Source organism: Penicillium crustosum (assembly GCF_028827405.1).
Source record: "Penicillium crustosum strain IBT 35664 chromosome Unknown utg000003l_segment0_segment0, whole genome shotgun sequence".
Lineage (NCBI taxonomy): Eukaryota > Fungi > Ascomycota > Eurotiomycetes > Eurotiales > Aspergillaceae > Penicillium > Penicillium crustosum.
Window position 1 is genome coordinate 4066607 of NW_026623124.1, and position 17284 is coordinate 4083890.

At 47.8% G+C, this 17284-nt stretch overlaps 8 protein-coding genes across 8 annotated transcripts; 3 read left to right on the forward strand and 5 right to left on the reverse strand.

Moving 5' to 3' along the window:
* Nucleotides 1–1755: 1755 nt before the first annotated feature.
* N7487_008618 (uncharacterized protein) lies at nucleotides 1756–2502 on the reverse strand (the record flags this gene model as incomplete). Its single annotated transcript, XM_056876348.1, has 2 exons — nucleotides 1756–2197; nucleotides 2291–2502. 2 exons carry the CDS (start codon nucleotides 2500–2502, stop codon nucleotides 1756–1758), a joined length of 654 nt encoding a protein of 217 aa, XP_056728536.1.
* A 1757-nt stretch (nucleotides 2503–4259) lies between these two features.
* N7487_008619 (FMN-dependent alpha-hydroxy acid dehydrogenase) lies at nucleotides 4260–5911 on the reverse strand (the record flags this gene model as incomplete). Its single annotated transcript, XM_056876349.1, has 4 exons — nucleotides 4260–4435; nucleotides 4492–5161; nucleotides 5215–5720; nucleotides 5779–5911. 4 exons carry the CDS (start codon nucleotides 5909–5911, stop codon nucleotides 4260–4262), a joined length of 1485 nt encoding a protein of 494 aa, XP_056728537.1.
* Nucleotides 5912–6927: 1016 nt separating this feature from the next.
* On the forward strand, nucleotides 6928–8007 carry N7487_008620 (3'-5'-exodeoxyribonuclease; the record flags this gene model as incomplete). Its single annotated transcript, XM_056876350.1, has 4 exons — nucleotides 6928–6960; nucleotides 7031–7208; nucleotides 7266–7756; nucleotides 7813–8007. 4 exons carry the CDS (start codon nucleotides 6928–6930, stop codon nucleotides 8005–8007), a joined length of 897 nt encoding a protein of 298 aa, XP_056728538.1.
* Nucleotides 8008–9613: 1606 nt separating this feature from the next.
* N7487_008621 (uncharacterized protein) lies at nucleotides 9614–9919 on the reverse strand (the record flags this gene model as incomplete). The annotated part of the gene is made up of 1 exon (XM_056876351.1): nucleotides 9614–9919. One exon carries the CDS (start codon nucleotides 9917–9919, stop codon nucleotides 9614–9616), a length of 306 nt encoding a protein of 101 aa, XP_056728539.1.
* Nucleotides 9920–10022: 103 nt separating this feature from the next.
* On the reverse strand, nucleotides 10023–10472 carry N7487_008622 (uncharacterized protein; the record flags this gene model as incomplete). Its single annotated transcript, XM_056876352.1, has 1 exon — nucleotides 10023–10472. The coding sequence occupies one exon, from the start codon at nucleotides 10470–10472 to the stop codon at nucleotides 10023–10025; it is 450 nt and encodes a 149-aa protein (XP_056728540.1).
* A 1056-nt stretch (nucleotides 10473–11528) lies between these two features.
* N7487_008623 (uncharacterized protein) lies at nucleotides 11529–12383 on the forward strand (the record flags this gene model as incomplete). Its single annotated transcript, XM_056876353.1, has 3 exons — nucleotides 11529–11565; nucleotides 11618–12076; nucleotides 12127–12383. 3 exons carry the CDS (start codon nucleotides 11529–11531, stop codon nucleotides 12381–12383), a joined length of 753 nt encoding a protein of 250 aa, XP_056728541.1.
* A 2740-nt stretch (nucleotides 12384–15123) lies between these two features.
* Nucleotides 15124–15831, reverse strand: N7487_008624 (Zn(II)2Cys6 transcription factor domain-containing protein; the record flags this gene model as incomplete). Its single annotated transcript, XM_056876354.1, has 2 exons — nucleotides 15124–15445; nucleotides 15503–15831. 2 exons carry the CDS (start codon nucleotides 15829–15831, stop codon nucleotides 15124–15126), a joined length of 651 nt encoding a protein of 216 aa, XP_056728542.1.
* A 498-nt stretch (nucleotides 15832–16329) lies between these two features.
* On the forward strand, nucleotides 16330–17184 carry N7487_008625 (uncharacterized protein; the record flags this gene model as incomplete). Its single annotated transcript, XM_056876355.1, has 4 exons — nucleotides 16330–16466; nucleotides 16770–16977; nucleotides 17013–17097; nucleotides 17159–17184. 4 exons carry the CDS (start codon nucleotides 16330–16332, stop codon nucleotides 17182–17184), a joined length of 456 nt encoding a protein of 151 aa, XP_056728543.1.
* Nucleotides 17185–17284: the final 100 nt, after the last annotated feature.

A 17284-nucleotide genomic window follows, 5' to 3' on the forward strand; every position in this document is an offset into this window, starting at 1 on the left:
TAATTTGGTACGAGAGTCATGGTATTTGCTATTGCTCTATCGCAATTCATGTGCTAGTGTCACAGGTTATATATAGAAAAGCCTCTTCCACAGAAATACACATTTTTTAATCGCCTTCGTATACACCTTAGACATCTAAAACAACATCTAACTAGACATTTAAAAAAAGCCACATCAAAATAACATCCAAAAAGAGATCGCAAGACTGCATAAGTCGCCGGTTGTTCTTATATTGTTAATTTCTAGACTTAGGTCGAACATGTGCCTCGAGAAGAGGAACTTTTAGCGGCTTGCCATATGGTGAATAATAAATAGACTGGAGGGAGCAAAGGTCCCCGACAGATGACGAACCGAGGAGGTAGCACACTTTATGCACAAGGCTACCTCGACATATATTGACCCCATGTAGAACCCCATGATGTCAACAAAGGCATAAAACCAGCCCTGGATTGCGGGTAGATCGTGATCGTGATGCAAAGCCACAGACCCCTTGCAGCGCAAACAACCCCAAAGCACCAGCCACCTATAGCCTGAAAAAGGCAAACAAAATAGGCGTTGTCAAAAGAAAAAAAATATATCCAATGACGCACAAATACAAATTCAGTCCCCAGCTGAAGATTGATAAATCAATCAGATAATCACCCCAGCTCTCCCCGAAATAGCCCGAGCGGGACTCCGACCTTCCCCACGAAACACCCGATCCCCATCCGCCCCATCGATCCACGGACAACAGGAAATTACAAAGGGAGGAAAGAAAACATACCTCGGAACGGCAAAGCTATTACCGACGGTGCCGCTAGAGACACGGAAGAAAATAGAAAGGGTGAACTGATTCGATTCTGCAACATGCTAGATTCGGTATCCTAGCCCCGGTTCTTCATAACATCTATGAATATTGCGACGTCATTTTTCCCGAGCTGGATAGGACTAGCGTTGTCGGGATCGGATAATATGCAGTGAATATCACCTTTAGGGTTATTTTGGGGAGTTGGCTCGGTATGGCGTGCACATGCGTCCGGTGGACCGTGGTGGAATTGTCGGCGATGGCCTTGGGAATTGACACAATGACTCACTCTTCTGGAGTAGGGCTGGTCTGGTGACCTCGGGTTAACGGTGGATTTTGATTTAACAGCGGAGGAGGTGTTCCGGGGAGTTCAGGTGGATCTGCTTTTGTTGTAGATCATGCGTGGTGGGTATTGGATCAAGTGCCTCGGCACAACGAAAATCGCGGCGTTTCGGGGTTTTTTGTCCATGAGGGTATTGAGTCATTTATGGCAATGGATTGGTGACAATTTTGTAGACTGGGAAGATTGGAAATGTTCTCTGTGCGTTTTTGGATTGTTCTCGCTTTGTATCTGTATCCCAGTAGTGTATCATAGACAAAATTGAACCTGGTCGAACAAGCTTTCTAAAAGATGTTATTAGAAGAGACCAGGACTTGTTGGAGATGGTTTGGATAGTAATGTTCAATTGAATTGGAACAACTCGACAGAGCCGTCGTGAATAAGAAGGATAAAACCCAAAAGAAAAACAAAGCCAATGATCGGCTGGCTGACACCATGGAGGAAGACGTCCACTCCATGGGAAAGATATTACATCAAAACGCTACTTCAAAACAATCCGAACCCAAACAAGAAAAAAAAGACAATCAAAGCCCGAACAATGTAACAGACAACAAAAGAATTCGTTTCATCACAGACCCGTCAACAGGACTGAAAAACAAGAATAGACCAAAGAAGGATGAATCAAAAGACTCTACTTCCTCTGAACAGTCTGCTTGGGACCCATAACATCATCAAGGAAGCCAGCCCAAAGCTCACGGATGACACCAGGCTCAGAAGAACCATTTGATCTGCGCTGGATTTCTTCACCGGCACGTGAGCGACCGACGGCCTCGGTAAGTGTGAACGGATCCAGATCGATGGCGTGGTTATCAACAACCTCGCTCATTGCGCTGGCGGAGACGTCAGCGCCGGTGCCGGACACGGTGTAGATCTGGGGCTTCATGGGTGGGGCGGTGGGTGTTTGGCGCCATGGGAGTGAGGGGAGTTCGGGAAGGACCGGGACTTGGATGCTGCGTTGTAGAGGGGCGGCATCGAGGTCTGCCATGCTGGGCATGTAGACGAAGTCGACGGTGGAAGAGTCGTTCAGGGCTTTGGTGGCGCGGGAGGTGTTGAATTGGCGGGAGGAAGAGGAGCTGGAATGTGTTAGTTTTGGTGTTCGTTTGATTGAAGGTTTGGAATAGAGGTATGGGTGGATGTATAGAAGGGAATGGGTGAGTGGGACATACTCTGAGAATGCACTGCCGTTGATTCTGCGCATGGCGATGCTGAAGGCGCGGGATTGGAGGACATCATGGTTGGAGAGGGCCTTCTCGCCGTTGTTGGCGGGCTGAGCGGATTGAACCCCGGTGATGTGAAGGCTGCGGCGAGCAGAGGGTGCCACGGGCTTTTGGGATAGAGTGCGCAGAGCGCGGAGAGATGATGAACGGGGAGCAGTCATTGTGATGGTGTGAATGTATAGAGTTATATAGCTTTTTTTTTAAAAAAAAATAAAGGTGTGTTGGGAGGCTGGGTAGAGGCAGAGGTGTCCAAGTATAGTGGAAGGAAAGTAAAAAGGGAGAAAGTATGGAAGTATGAGAACAGGACGATAGGGAGCTTTATAGAGCTGAGAATGGTTGGGGAGAGCTATGAGGCCACTTCTTGGCGGTCTGGACCCGTTATCGATAGTGTCGATAGTGTCGAACCAAAAAAAAAAAGTAGAGCACGTCAACACTGGGGTAAAGGGTAGTAGTGGGTGATTTTTGTTAAAATTTGCTCACGGATTTGATATTTAGAAGAGATTTTTTTAAAAAAAAGATGTGCTGGCAAGAGGGGAAACAATAATTCCCTCTTATATATGCTAAATACCAAATGCCCGTGAAAATGTTCGGAGTTCAACAATTCTCCCAGTCAGAGATCTACGGCGTAAGTACAAGGTACCCAACTATCGGGACTGTAGGCTACCCCGTACCCACCAGAACACGGAGTGACAAGATGTACCGGGTACATCACTTACCCCCCGAAAGTGATGTATTCTGTACTGCTGTACTTCTGTACTTCCACTCTATATTCTCACCCCTCTCTCTCCTGAAACTGGTGATCATTACGTCTTCTTTGGACGATCATCCAATGAAATAATCACCAGCATATACATCGGCCATTATTGGGTGTTTTCCTGCAGAATGGGGTAATCTGTCGACTAATCGTATCCTACCCACCTGGGCATGCTGTGTACAACGTACTCCGTAGACTCCCCCTCATTGAATTAATTCTCCTAGGGGAAAGTGAGAAACGGGGAGCGATATCCGATTGGAGATACCTCCACAACGGTTCCATTATGCATATCGACCTCTAATCCCTGGATCGTGACTGGCTCCTCCAATTCACTCCCACACCCTTCTTTCTCCCAACTGGTGAGTCGGTCTGCACCAAATTCTGGAAGCACGCAAGCCATAAACCAAGAATGGCTTCCAATCTTTCCAATTTTGGGAATACCGGGGTTGATCGCCGATCCTCAACTGTTGAGGAATCCCATGACCTGATAGTGGACCTCAAATAGATTCTAAGAATAATATGAGTCAAGACATCAGAGGCAAATTAGTGTTAGACTAGTCCTTTATTAAGTGGAGCGGTGAGACTCGGAGTTGGGTCCGCCTTCCGATGATCTACTCCTTTTAACCTATTCTCTGTCCTACACGGTATACACGGTCATTCTGCAGAGATATCCTTGATCTACTTTCTATGGTGCTACGTGTCCGTTTTCAGATTCAAATTCATGCTTTTCTCAACCCCGCAATCGCTTATTGTACCCGGAACGCCCGGATCGAAGACATCGTGTTGAGATCACCAGACCTTATAGGTGGCTGTGCTTATATTGTTTTTGTGGCCAGGGGCTAGGGAGTACAAATATTCCATAGCTGTAAGGACCCGGCCTGGGCAAGTGTCAGTAAATCTTGGCAGGAATCTGGTTGAATTATTCCCCTTTCATCCCTAGACTAGGGACTTTTGTTGAGTTCTACCATACTTAATAGGTAGGTAAATATATTGATCGCTAATTACTACGTAATCTTCGAGGCAACCGGTATAGCGTACTGTATATGCTGTATGATATGCCCTTCAAAGTTAATATGTTGTAGATGGCTAACATCCCCGCACTATGCCATTGGCCAACCCACATTATTGCAATCCCTGTGCAATATCTCATACCCATATGCATTTTCAAAGTTTCGATGGCCCCGGTCGCCGTCCTTTAGCTATGGCCCGAGCGTACGGGTGCGAGCGGGACGCTGGAACCAGGTGGTCGACATCCCCAGTGTGCACGAGATCAGGGGACGCCTCCGCCAGGGATGTGATGCCAATATTACGCATGGATGTTTCCAGTTCATCTTGCATGACTGCGAGAAACTCAAATCAGCAAACTATAAGAGCAGAACGTCAAGTCATCACTTACTGTCAATCAGATGCTCTACTCCCTCCTGGCCGTAGTTGGTAGCAAAGAGCATGCTCCGACCCATTCCCACGGCCGTTGCGCCCAGACAAACAGCCTTGAGGATATCAGTTCCACGCCGAATACCGCTGTCCACATAAACCTCCATGTGATCAAAGACCTCCGGGCAGCGCCTGTGGATCTCCAGGAGCGTGATAATCGACGGCGGACTGGTATCTAGGTTGCGACCGCCGTGATTGCTGAGCAAGATACCATCAAGTCCCGCTTTCATTGCGAGCAGCGCATCATCCGCTGACATCACGCCTTTTAAACACACCGGCTTGTGCGTGTGCTGTTTCACCCATTGCAAATCCTCCCATGTCAGCCCGGGATCGATGAACCCAGACATCACGCGACCGAGACCGCCGCCTTTCTTATCGTTCTGCACCTTAGACGGCGCCATGGGCACTGATAAGTTCTCGTCTGCCTTGACGCGCTCATCGGCTTCGCGCTTACCGGGCCATGCGGCATCCACGGTAACAAAAATGGCTTTGATGTTCGGATTCGCTGAGCACTGGCGTAGTAGAGCGGCGGACTTTTCTCGGTCCCGGTTGACATATAGTTGGAAGAAGAAGTCGGCTGAGGGTGCTGCCTCACGTAGCTCATCCATAGTGTAGGATGAGTTGTTTGAAATCTACCCAGACCGTAAGCATAGTGACTGACAACGACAATATCATATAAGCTCACTCCTTGCATAATTCCTTTGTTTGCGCAGGCTCTGGCAATGGCACACTCTCCATCTGGGTGGATGAGCTTTGCCATTGCCGCCGGGCTCACGAACAGCGGGAGCTTGTAACTCCCGCCCAGGATATTTGTCCCAGCATCTGCCGAACGGACATTTCTTAGGACTCGCGGACGGAACCATATGCGGTCAAAGCATGATTTATTGGCGTCCCGTGTGATCAAATCTGTAGCTGCGCTGGAGTAAAAAGCCCAGGTCTTCTTGTTGGCGGCCTTCGAAGCCACAACCTCGAAATCGTGCGAGTTGATCAGTGTATCCAGCGGGGGTTTCTCGTTTTCTAATATCACCTTGGGACTCTGCCCCGGTGGTGGTTTGGCCCACTCGGCGTCAATTGTAGATTCATCGAGGACGCCCTTAAACTTCTCCGGTTGGAGATTGTTCTTCATTACACTGGGTGCATGAACCTCTGAATAGGCTTTTGTTGCATCTCCGCCTGCATGCTTCAGGATAACTGTTTAGGACATACATTATTAAATGTCGTCATCAGATATATTTGTCGGTGTACATACTTGCAGATCCTCCAGGATGCTCTTCCAAAAAGTCGGTCACGTCCCACACCTGCTTTTCGACCACAATCCAACAGTCTTCAGGCGTTTTGTGCTGTGAGATCTGTTGAGTAGATAGAAGTCTTTGGTCTGCCATTGCTGTTAGATTATAGACGGGCGGGGTCTTCGATTAGCGGGGAGGAAATCGAGGCTGATATTAAACAACGCTGGTCCTGTATATAAAGGTGTGAATGAGAATGAATAAAGTGGGTACGAAATTGAAGCAGCCATCCATAGCGAACTAAATACTCAGCAAGGACCCAGGGCGGGGATGGTCTTCGGCAATGTCCCCGGACTTACCCCGGAGTGTGCGGGCTATAGTCCCCCGAGCTTCCTATTCGAGTATTTAACTTCGTATGATGAGCGTTGTAAATTCGCATTTTCGTGCTCGACATCCTGGGCTTGAATGTCTTCGGGATCACTCGGTGATCTGGACTATCCCTCCAATGTTCAGTCCTGCGCATTCTGCTCCACACATGTTGGTCACACAAAGCTGTCAATAAATCAATGGTATTTCACAAAAAGAACAGGGAATTACTTCCAATACGAGGGCACACAGAATCACTCATGTTTGGAGACATCTCAACCCTGAAGTGTCTTCAATCGGCGTAGCACCGACTGGACTACGGATATCTCTCCGAGTGGGTCCTTGATATTGGCGCCTAAATCCTCAGGCACAAACTGTCTCCAGCCACATGAAAGCCTCAGCCCTAGTGTGGCTGACCGTTTTCCGACCGTGAGTCAACACACATTTTATGCTTGACAGAGGAGGCGTTTCAACAACCCAATAACAAGGATATCTACTTTTCATCTGATGCAGATTTACTCTGCCGTTGGCTGTGCTTTGAAACTTTTCCGCCGCAACATCACCTCGAGTGTGAAGTCAACAGGCGTAGATAGACCTGTCTCCTTAGGTCTGTTTCGTGTCCAAATACGGGTTTATCCACTAGCCCAGTCATGCGAAGGCTGGGTGGCTTGGAAAAGCTTGAGCTGACTCATTTCGTAGGTTTTCATAAGAGTCATAGTTTGGCTGGTCTGTCTACTGTGAATTCCATATCTGCTGGAAATCCCAGAACAATCTCCACAACCGGGAAACAACAGACCACATTAAATATGGCCGAATCCAAACCTCTCCGATATGTTGATGTGGGTCCCTTCTCTTAAGAGCCTCGCCCTCGAAAGACTATGCAACTCATAGCTAACTGTGAAATACTAGATCGGTATCAACTTGAGCGACCCTGTGTTCCGCGGTGAATATCACGGAAAGCAGGCCCATGAAGATGATCTCGATGACGTTGTCCAGCGTGCTCGCGATGTAGGCTGCTCAAAGTTCATGGTAACAGGCTCAGATCTTGTAGAATCGAAACACGCTGTCCATATCGCCAGCAAATACCGTAAGTTCGGAGCTTGCCAGGAGTTTCCCTTTCCTTATTAACGCCAGGATTCTGCAGCGGGCTTTTGTTATGCAACCGTTGGTGTGCATCCATGCCAAGCAAAGCTGTTTGATGAATACCCAGAGGGTCCGTCAAAAATGCTGGAGGAGCTCCGCGCTCTAGCAATTGAATCCACACAATCCGGCCATGCCGTCGCATTCGGCGAAATCGGCCTTGATTATGACCGACTATTCATGAGCGAGAAGGAGCCTCAGCTCAAATATTTCGAGGCACAATTAGACCTGGCTGTCGAGATTCAGCTCCCTTTATTCCTCCACTCCAGAGCTGCAAGCGAGGACTTTGAGAGACTCCTTGCCCCAAGGCTTGCTAAGCTCCCCAAGCGGGGACTTGTGCACAGTTTCACGGGGACAATGGATGAGATGAACCGGATGGTCGCGCTGGGTCTAGATGTCGGTGTTAACGGGTGCAGTATGAAGACGGAGGAGAACCTGGAGGTTGTCAAAGCTATTCCACTCGACCGGCTCCAAATCGAAACCGATGGGCCATGGGTATGTAACTTGCTCTGAGCTCTGGTTGGATCAATCGTGACTAACTTATATCCTAGTGTGAAATCCGACCATCTCATGCATCTGCAAAGCACCTAGACGGTGCACCGGATCTACCGAAGGCTGTGAAGAAGGAAAAATGGCAGAAGGGGTGTATGGTGAAGGGCCGGAATGAGCCTATCGCCATCGCTCGTGTTGCTCATGTTATTGCTAGCGTCAAGGGTATCACTGTGGAGGAAGTTTGCGAAGCGTAAGATGTTGATTCGTCCTGATGCTCAGCTCCATGCTAACTCATTTTTCTCTCCAGTGCTTGGAACAACTCTATTAGAATGTTTGGGTTGGGCGAGAAATCACCTTGATTTAGCATCGCCACAGGTCGATGATAGAACAATATATGACTGTTGCGTGGCATGCGATCACATCATACCTCATACATGTCTTTCAATGCCAGCCATATTGGTTGCTGTAGATATATAAATAACCCGATAATACATCATCCCCCGCTGCCATTAGCTCTTTCCTTACATGGCTCCTATGACCCCCTTCTTAGCCCCTCGTGCCTTCCCGCCACAGTCCATCTTCGGGTTCAACCTTTCTCATTCTTGTTGGATTGTGTTATGGTAATAAGAGTGGCCTTCCAAGGTTCCCCATCTTTTGACACTATGTCTTTTACGATCTATGTACTGAGGAGGTGCGTCGACACATCCATCAACGACTACTCATATGATGATGAGCCCAAAGGTGATCTGAGATTTCGAAAATGTCGCCAAGGGGATGTACTGGTCTGCCCAACTCGAGCCTTGTACCGGTGAACCACGGCGAGTTAATACGCGTATTTCATGAGGCCCTTCCCTTCAGCATAATGGAGATGAATATCCTACAACACCCCGCCCAAGAAGATCCCACTCGGTACTCCTCGCAACATCTCATTTCCAACCGCATATCTATTGGATATGTACCCTCAATATAATCGACTTGTTCGACACCATATTACACTGAATATATGACTAGATAAACTTCGGCCCTTCCAAGTCTACCTGGCATAGAGAACAACGGCTTCTGACCTCTCATATCTCCCATCAACAACGTCTCTCATCGCAAACACCTCCGACAAATAACACAACGTGGAACTTGAAACATGAAAACTAGGAGATGAGATCGTCATCTCGAGATCAGTGCCCTCCTCACCCGCGTAAGTTTTTTCGGCCATTGCTCCACGTGCTTATACTTTCTCAATGGTTATTGAAACTAGCATGGGAACACAACAAACTTGCCAATATGATCTCCCTCCCGTACAAAACGAAGCGGCACTTATTTGAACCCGCCCAATTGAAATCCACACCAAGCTGATAACTCAACAAGGATTTCCTATTAATCGGTCTAGTATAGATATCGAGGAGATGCTGTGTATTTTGGGAGATGAGACGCAGCCGGTGTTAGATGTAGTCAAATAATGTTTCATCCTGCATGTAAAAGTCGAAACATTAAATCCTTTGTTCCCTGCTAAGCATACCAACACCACTACTATCATTATACTCTCCTTCGCCTCTTGCACTACCCCATTATAAGTAACACTACATATGTGGTTGGTTACCGCTACGTTATCCGTAGCAAAAAATTTTTACCTCTCCACGTAGCCTTGGAAAATCGCCATTTTGAAAATTTACCCGGCACTGAACATAATATGGTTGCAACAAGAAGAAAAATTAATATTATACAACTAATTACCTACATGAAAAAAACAAAGTCAGACTCCGATAGGGGGAATCGAACCCCCGGCTGCCGTGTGAGAGACGGCGATGTTAGCCACTACACCATATCGGATGGTTAGAGTTCCTTCCGCAAATTACGCTATTAGGCCTAGTGCTGGCCTTTTTGGTCTAGCGTCATAGTGCCCTGTGCGTCGCCGTGCGTGGTTCTATAAAGTCCTCCCCATCGCCCCTTCAAATTTCTGGCTCTCCTGCTCCTCCTTTCTCCCCCGGCCCGCCCCCCCATGCGCGCCTTGCACATGAGGCATTTTTGCCATTGATCCGGTTCACCGAGCTCCGCCACCCCCGTTATCGCCGGCGTGAACCAGCCAGTCCTATGCGGTCCTTCGAGCGAGCCCTGGAGCGCAATCTGCGCTGCTTCCTTCGCCCTGCCCCGTTCCCTCTCAGCCCTCGCCATTACGCTCGAGATGAGGGATTTTTGCCCCTGGTCCGTCACGCCGACCGGCAGATTCCGTCACGTCACATCACATCACATGTCAGTCGGCCGGTCCGTCGTCGATCTATTGCCCCTTTGGTTTCAGTCGCCCTAAACCCTCTGTGGACAATCGCCTGTGTGCGGCGGGTTCGTGGATCTGCCTTGGGGCGCAGTACGAGAGTGAGAGCCTTGTGGCTGATGGTGTCCAATCAATTTCGGACCGAGGGGAATGTTGGTTAAAACGCATCAATTGCATACTCGACCGGACGCTCCTCCCTACAATTCGCGCAAGCCAGCGATACAAGCGTCTGCGAAAGCTGGATAACATGGTCAACTCCTCCTTTCCCTGCTCTTCTTGATGTGAAGCTTCCACAGCGGCCATGTTGAGGCGCTTCAATGATCTCTGAAATCGCTCGCCGTTCTCCCCAGACCGTTTGCACGCCTCCGTTCCCGTCGATCCTTCGTACCGTCGTTCTATTTTCAGAAATAGCTGAGTGGAACTCAGCTCGCCAAGTACGCCTTGTCCTTGACCCATTTGACGTGGTTATCCATTGGCAGACACGCTGAGATGGACGGATAAGACAGCAGGGGGTGAATCCTTCAACACGAGCTACACGTGGGACTGGAGGCGATTAGGCAGCCTTGATCTCTCGGTGAGTACCTCATGAGCGTCTCATCCACAGCAATTGGTTACGGAATGAATGGCAATTAGAGCTCAATTGACTGGACGCCTTGTGACCGAACTCATTGACTTCACAATCGATTGGCACAGAGGACTTGATAGAAGGACAAGGAAAAGGTCATGCGGACTGGAGATGGAGGTAGCGTGTGTCTCCATGTTGGTCTGCTCTTCCGCGTTTCGTCTTTCGTCTCGAGTTATGAAACGACTGGCGAGCAGAGCTCAATCAATCCAGTGGTGAGGATATTGGGCGCAGACGATGCGCGTACTTGCAGTTCTCCAGGAATAGCAGCATCATTATGGTATCATCTCGGGGTCGCGGTCGTCCTCATTCCGGAGATCTACGCAGTCCCGACCCCTGTCACCGAAGGCGCTCTGTGTATCTGCGTCGCGCGGACTGGGGATGATGAGGGGGTCCTTAGTCTCTGTGTTGGTCCATCTTGCATGCGTCGTCTTCTGTTGGGCCGTGGCACGACTGGCAAACAGAGCTCAATCGAAACGGTGGCGGTGTTACTGGGCGCGGTCGATGAGCAGGAGTGCAGTCCTCCGTAATTAGCAACTGCGCTTTGTGATGTTATTGGATCAAATGGACGATAAGCTGGTCCTTCATACAGTATTCCGATGCAATGTGCGTTAGACATGGAGACGATTGGCAGACAGGCCTCGTCTGGAAGCGATCCTGCTGGGTCTTGCCGCTGAGACCTGGACGAAGGTGCCCGCTTCAGCTCTACAGGCTGAACAAGGCGTAATCGGCCAGACGAGAGATATAAAGCCATGTATCTCGCACGCTGTTTCTCCGATAGCAACAGTCAAGAATCTGATTAGGTCTTTGAGCTTGATCACAGCCCTTAGTCTTACCCTACATCAATCATTAAGCATTTGTTTTCGCCTCTACTCCCCGCTCCAGTCAGTATGAGCTCTTTTACAAACAATGCGCGCGAGGCCTTCGGTGAGGGATATTCTAGAAGCATTATGGATTTTGCTAACTTGACATTGCGAAGTATCAATCCCCGATGAGCGTTCGGACTGGCCTACACTGGTCATACACGAACTCACCGATTCTTCCGAGTTAGGCACTGAGGCCAATCCCATAGTGATTGGAGATGATCCTGCTCCTTTGGGCTCAGCTTCCAACCCTATAGTGATTCATGTTGATGAGGATTGTGGCTATGATGAGGCAGAGCATCTTGGTTCTGATGCCGACACTGAGATCATGGCTACACCAGAGTTCTGGGAGATATTGATCGATGAAAGCCTTCCAGCCCCAGCAGACGAGCGTGCAGACGTTAACTCTGTTTCTGCTCTATCCCTCACTACGCGGCTAGCCAGCGAGGATCCGGAAGAGCCTCGAATCCTTGAACAGAATTGTCCCCGCCTGGGTGATAAAGCAACCAAGGACAGAGCGCCTAAGGTGATGGAAGATCACTCCGTTGCTCTCTATGGTCAAACTAGCCAAGCGGGTATGTTATAACCCTTAGCTCTTAACATGCTTTTCGTTGACCGTTGCTAGAAACTGATCAAAAGAGATACGAAGACAATAAATATCCGGTTTGCGGTGTGCCGGACACCTGCTCGATAACGGATCAATTTCAGACGCAGGAAACACCACATAGCACCACTGAGTGTATTACGAATGAACCGCCACATAACTCTTATGACAGATGGTCAGCCAAACGCAAACTTTCAGATATTGACGGCGTCTGGCCTGAACCGAGACGATCTGAACGATTGATCAAAAGGGCCAGACAGTCAGTAACTCGAATGTGAACTCGTCTTGCGTTGCTTCGTTGCAATTTATGCCAATGCTCGTCTCCGTATTGTTTTTATCGATTTTACCTTTAATGTCAATTTAGTGAGATGATTTGTCGTTATGTTGAATGCCATATAAGGTAACCAACAGGGAGTTCCAGTGAATGTAGACGGTAGCTATATTCTAATGTCTTAATAATTATCGAATATTGATTTTCGTCGAGTTGTGCTGAGTGCTACTTGGGAAGCTGCGTGCTCGCATGAGAACTGCCCGATCTTGCATTTTCACAAATACTTTTGCTGTTTTCTCAATCGATTCCAGGTATCTACGAGTCCCCGTTCATCTCATCAAGGCGTCTTGTGACCGCATTACCCGTTGGTTTTATTAGTGATTGGAATAGAGGGCGAGATAGAAGAACAACTGGAGATGAGGGGCGTGGTCCGGTTCTACGCGTTTTGTATTCAGATTCAGATTCAGGCCATATGCCAGACGCGAACCTTGCCTGGGACGGGTAAGCTCGATCTATTGTGGCAGAATACATTGCCGCCATGGTCTATTTTCGGTACAAGTATCCTATATTTCGTAACAGACCCCGGAATACTCCCTCGGGAGCGGATAAATATGATACATGCAAGGCAGAGTCACCCTAGAATAACCATACATTATTTTGGATCTTTTCAATCCTAAATCCTTGCTATCTGATTTCAGACTTGAATCAGTGGAATTTACAAGCTTCTCAGTGTACTCAACTTCCTATAGAGAGCGTTGCATCCTTGGATATGGAGCCTCCTTTCCCTTCACAAAACGACGAAGCTTTTGTCGAATAGTTTCAAAATTTATACGTTGTATGCCGGGAAATTGACGCTAGAATCGCGCGAGTATCTCGTCCCAATTCAAGTGAAGCTCAACGTAGTAGTACCTCGCAAAGTATATATGCTCTTCCTCGTACTTCCAATTTGAGCTCAGACTTTTCAGCTGTTATTTGTGCTGCAATTCTGACTGCTAATTTTGTCGTCTTCCTTTAGTTTGCTCGGATTGAGCTGAAGACTTAATGGACTGAGAGTGGGGAGTATATGGTGGTGATACGGCGAGAGAGCAGCGTCACCTCGAATGATGTGTGGGGCAACTGAGTGCCCAATATTTGTTTGCGTTTCCTTCTGATTATAGAAATACTGTTCATGAGAGGACAGCGAACTGTTTGAGATTTGAGTTGTAGAAGGTATTCGAGATGGCTTTGCCCTGTTCAGTGAGGTAATAGAGCAGGGAAATCCTTTGTCCTCTTGCTGCGGGTTCAAGAGTGCACTAATCGAAAGCCTTTTCTTAATAGAATGCATCTCATCTAAAGGTTGTTTGTGTGTCGTCATGGTATATATTGGAGCATGACTGCAGTATTGTTCGAGATCTCAGTTACTGTGGAAGCGAATTTATCGGATTGCAGAACTCGGAAAGCTGCGTAATAGTGATGTTAGTAAATGTGGTGGTATTCATCTGGACTTATAATGTTGATTCCTCAACATGTTACCAATTTGTCGGAATGACATCGGTGGCTGTAGATAGAAAGGCGGTAATAGATACGACGTAGAAAATTAGGGTCCTCAGGTCAGCCAACTGTTACAAGAAGTCACTTTGAACACGTCAGAATCGTCTTTCATAGGATACGTGCATAGTTCCCGTAAAGGGTAAAATGTGATGAGACTCTGCATCTAGATCAAATTGGTCCCTCGAACTTGTAAAGTAGAGATCTCTATCGTATTGAGCGATGTTCAATAATGAATAATTTGTTTATCTTAACCAAATCCTTTGCTTTCAGATATGGACAAGACCGTCCATTGTCAGGATTCCAAGAAAGCTAGGAACACAACCCGAGAATCAGAAAAAGCGTATATATCCAAAATTTGGACTGTACTTGCGATCTTAAATGATCCGAAAAAGTGGACGAGCAACGTGCCCTGAAATACTCGACTGAATGAGACTGTGTCCTCTGACGAGACTGTGACACGCTGAAAGTCTAGTTGCACAATATTAAGGCCCAACTGTATTCTTCAACAAATAGTGGATTGGCTAATGTTAATTCCACAAGTATGATACCCGGTCCGACCCAATTGGCATGCGCCTCAAACCCCCGCAGGAGGTTGGGTCGGACCGGGTACAACGATTGGATTACCGAGCAATAGAGCTTGAAGTACAAATGTATTAAGGTATACTGGATCAATATCCATTCCTGGAATGGTCAGGCTGCAAGCTTCTCTAGTGCCCCAATAACCCTGCATAATGGCGAATGTTTCCGCACCCCCGACGGATACAATATATTTATGCGGGGGCTTAAGGGACCAATTGAATACTATGTGAGCTGTTTGCTGGACCCCTACATGGATCTTGCACATACGTCACGACAAGGGGTGACACCGGACTGTTCTACTAAGGGACTCATTGTTACACGAGTCAAACTAAGACTCCCGCTATGTTCTATAGGCAGCGTGGATTGCCTGGATTTGAATGGCAGTCGCCAACGTAATGAAGAGAAAGCTTATTATGACACTGGAATTTGATTTCCCAAACTTTATTGATTCATCTGAAGGGACTCCTTCTTCCCTGTCCAGTATGACGAGCCTCTGCGTGGGCCAGAGACTTTGTCAAATCCTCTGCATTTCTAGGCGGCTCCCTCCAACCGCCGTTGGCCTCGGCAGTAATAGGCTTATATATTGGCACTCAAATACCTTGATCCAATTCATATATCTTTGTTTCTGCAACGCCCACCTACTGCTGCTGGGCTTTAAACCGCATCGCCTCTATGTCTTCATCAAGGATACAGTCATCCTGAGTGTAACCCGAATCTCTTGAAGAAAAAGATGTAGGCTCAATCATGTCCGGTGATAAGCAAGTCGACTCCTTCTTATGGCAAGTGGGACTGACAAACGAGTGAGGTGTAGGAGCATTGGTTCTGGTGAGTGGAGTGCGCGAATTTAGCTCCCTAAGCGTTCTATCAACCTGCTGGGCTGACGAGGTATCGAGTCTGGGATAGAGATCGCGTAGCAATGCTTCCAGGGTTTCAACTCGTGTGGTCAAATCACTCAATTGTCTGTTTTATGGATTAAAAAAGGTTCGAGGTGCGGCAATAGTATACAGCAACACCCACTTTACCATAGCTATGCCTTTACGGTCGCCATAATAACAGTGGGCGCCAGAATCTTGACAGCGATTGCATGCCGGGCGATGCCCACTGCATTTGGCTTTTTGCTCGTGGCAATTTTCACAAGCCTTACTGACTCGGCCACTGCTGGAGACGATTTTTGGGCGAGGGTTTCGGGGGATGGGTAGTTTAGCATCTACTGCCTCGTCGTTGCGGGTCTTGTCGAAATACTCGCGGTCGGGAATAACTTCGGTTCGAGCGGAGGATGGAAAGGTAGAAGGTTGCTGGTGGTTAATAGCGGTCCAGCCGTAATTGGACAAACCTGATCCATTCATTTCCGATAAAATCCAGATCTCGGTATTAAATGAAGGGGCCAAAAAAGTCTCACTCAGCGTGTACCAATAAATCCTAAGAAACCAAGGAGAAGTTGTGTTGTCACTAGTGTGCTAGAACTCAAAATCCACCATGCAATTGCCACTTGTCTCTCCTCTCACTTCATCCTTAATCTGCCTTCGAAAAGAGCTTCCAATACGAATGATTAAAATAAATCAACGTCAATAGTGAAGAAGCCCTGCTTCGTGACAGTCGTTTTTATTTCGTGATTTAATTCAACTTTGACCGAAATACTGCCATGTGATTGGACGTTTATCTTTTCCAATAGTTTCGCCACTGCTGACTCAGTAATTGGTCCAAATCCTCCCTATTCAGTCGTTGCTTCGCACTTGACCTGGCGGGCAGAGACATCACATCAAGTGAGAATCTCGAACTAAGACATTTGCAGTGGATTAGCTCGTGCATGGTATGAAATCTGCCTCTCAGGCCTTTCAAACTCAATGGTCGTCGAGGCATTCTTTGCCGTGTCTCCAGACTTACGGCTCAGGAAGCCTAGGGTCGACAATAGGGTACAAGGCGGTATAGAATTTGGTGGCCTGACATTGGATGTGGCCCCAGACCAGGCCGGCGTAAAGCAGTGATCGGTATGTTATTTTTTCTCTTGCCTACCTGACCCTCCTTGCCTAACTAACTAACTAGTTAGGTGAGTGAGTAGTCAGCAGCAGAGTGATCGAATTTTTCTTGATCCTTTAGAACAAATATTGTCACGTACCCGACCCTGGTACCCATACACAGAAGCAGACAATCATCGAGTATCACAGCTCAGTCCTAGCCTTTTCTTTTCTGATCCTTGTACACGAATAAATTTCTCCCCTTTCCCAACAATCTTGGGGTTTTTCCCTCCTGGCAACTCATCATATGGTTTGTTCCTCTTTGCTAGTCCAGTCCTGCGTGTTTCGTCTTCTGTCTTAAGCCGTGGGACGATTGGCGAGCAGAGCTCAATCAACGATGCGCAGACATGCGGTTCTCCTGTGATACCAGCATCAGTGTGGTATGCTCTTAGTCCCGACCACTGTTACCGATGGCGCTCTATGATCGAAATCCTTGCTAGGTTCACGATTGATTGGCATAGAAGGCGAGATGGACCGGTGAGAAATAGGAATTACTCCTACTCCATCTACAGCCGCCGGGACCGGAGACGATGAGGGTGTCTGTCTCCGTGTTGGTCCTCCTGCATGTTTTAGCTTCTGACCTGGGCCAGGGAATGAGTGGCAAGCAGAGCTCAATCGAAACGGCGGCGATGCGCAGAGATGCATACTCTATGAATAGTACGACAGGATCATCTGGCCGCATAGAGAGTTGGCTTCACGATAGCCAACCGATAAGCAGGGGGAAGTCTGCTCCCTTGAAGCTGAGAAGTATAAATTAGGACTCAAGAGCAGCAAATTCTTGCAT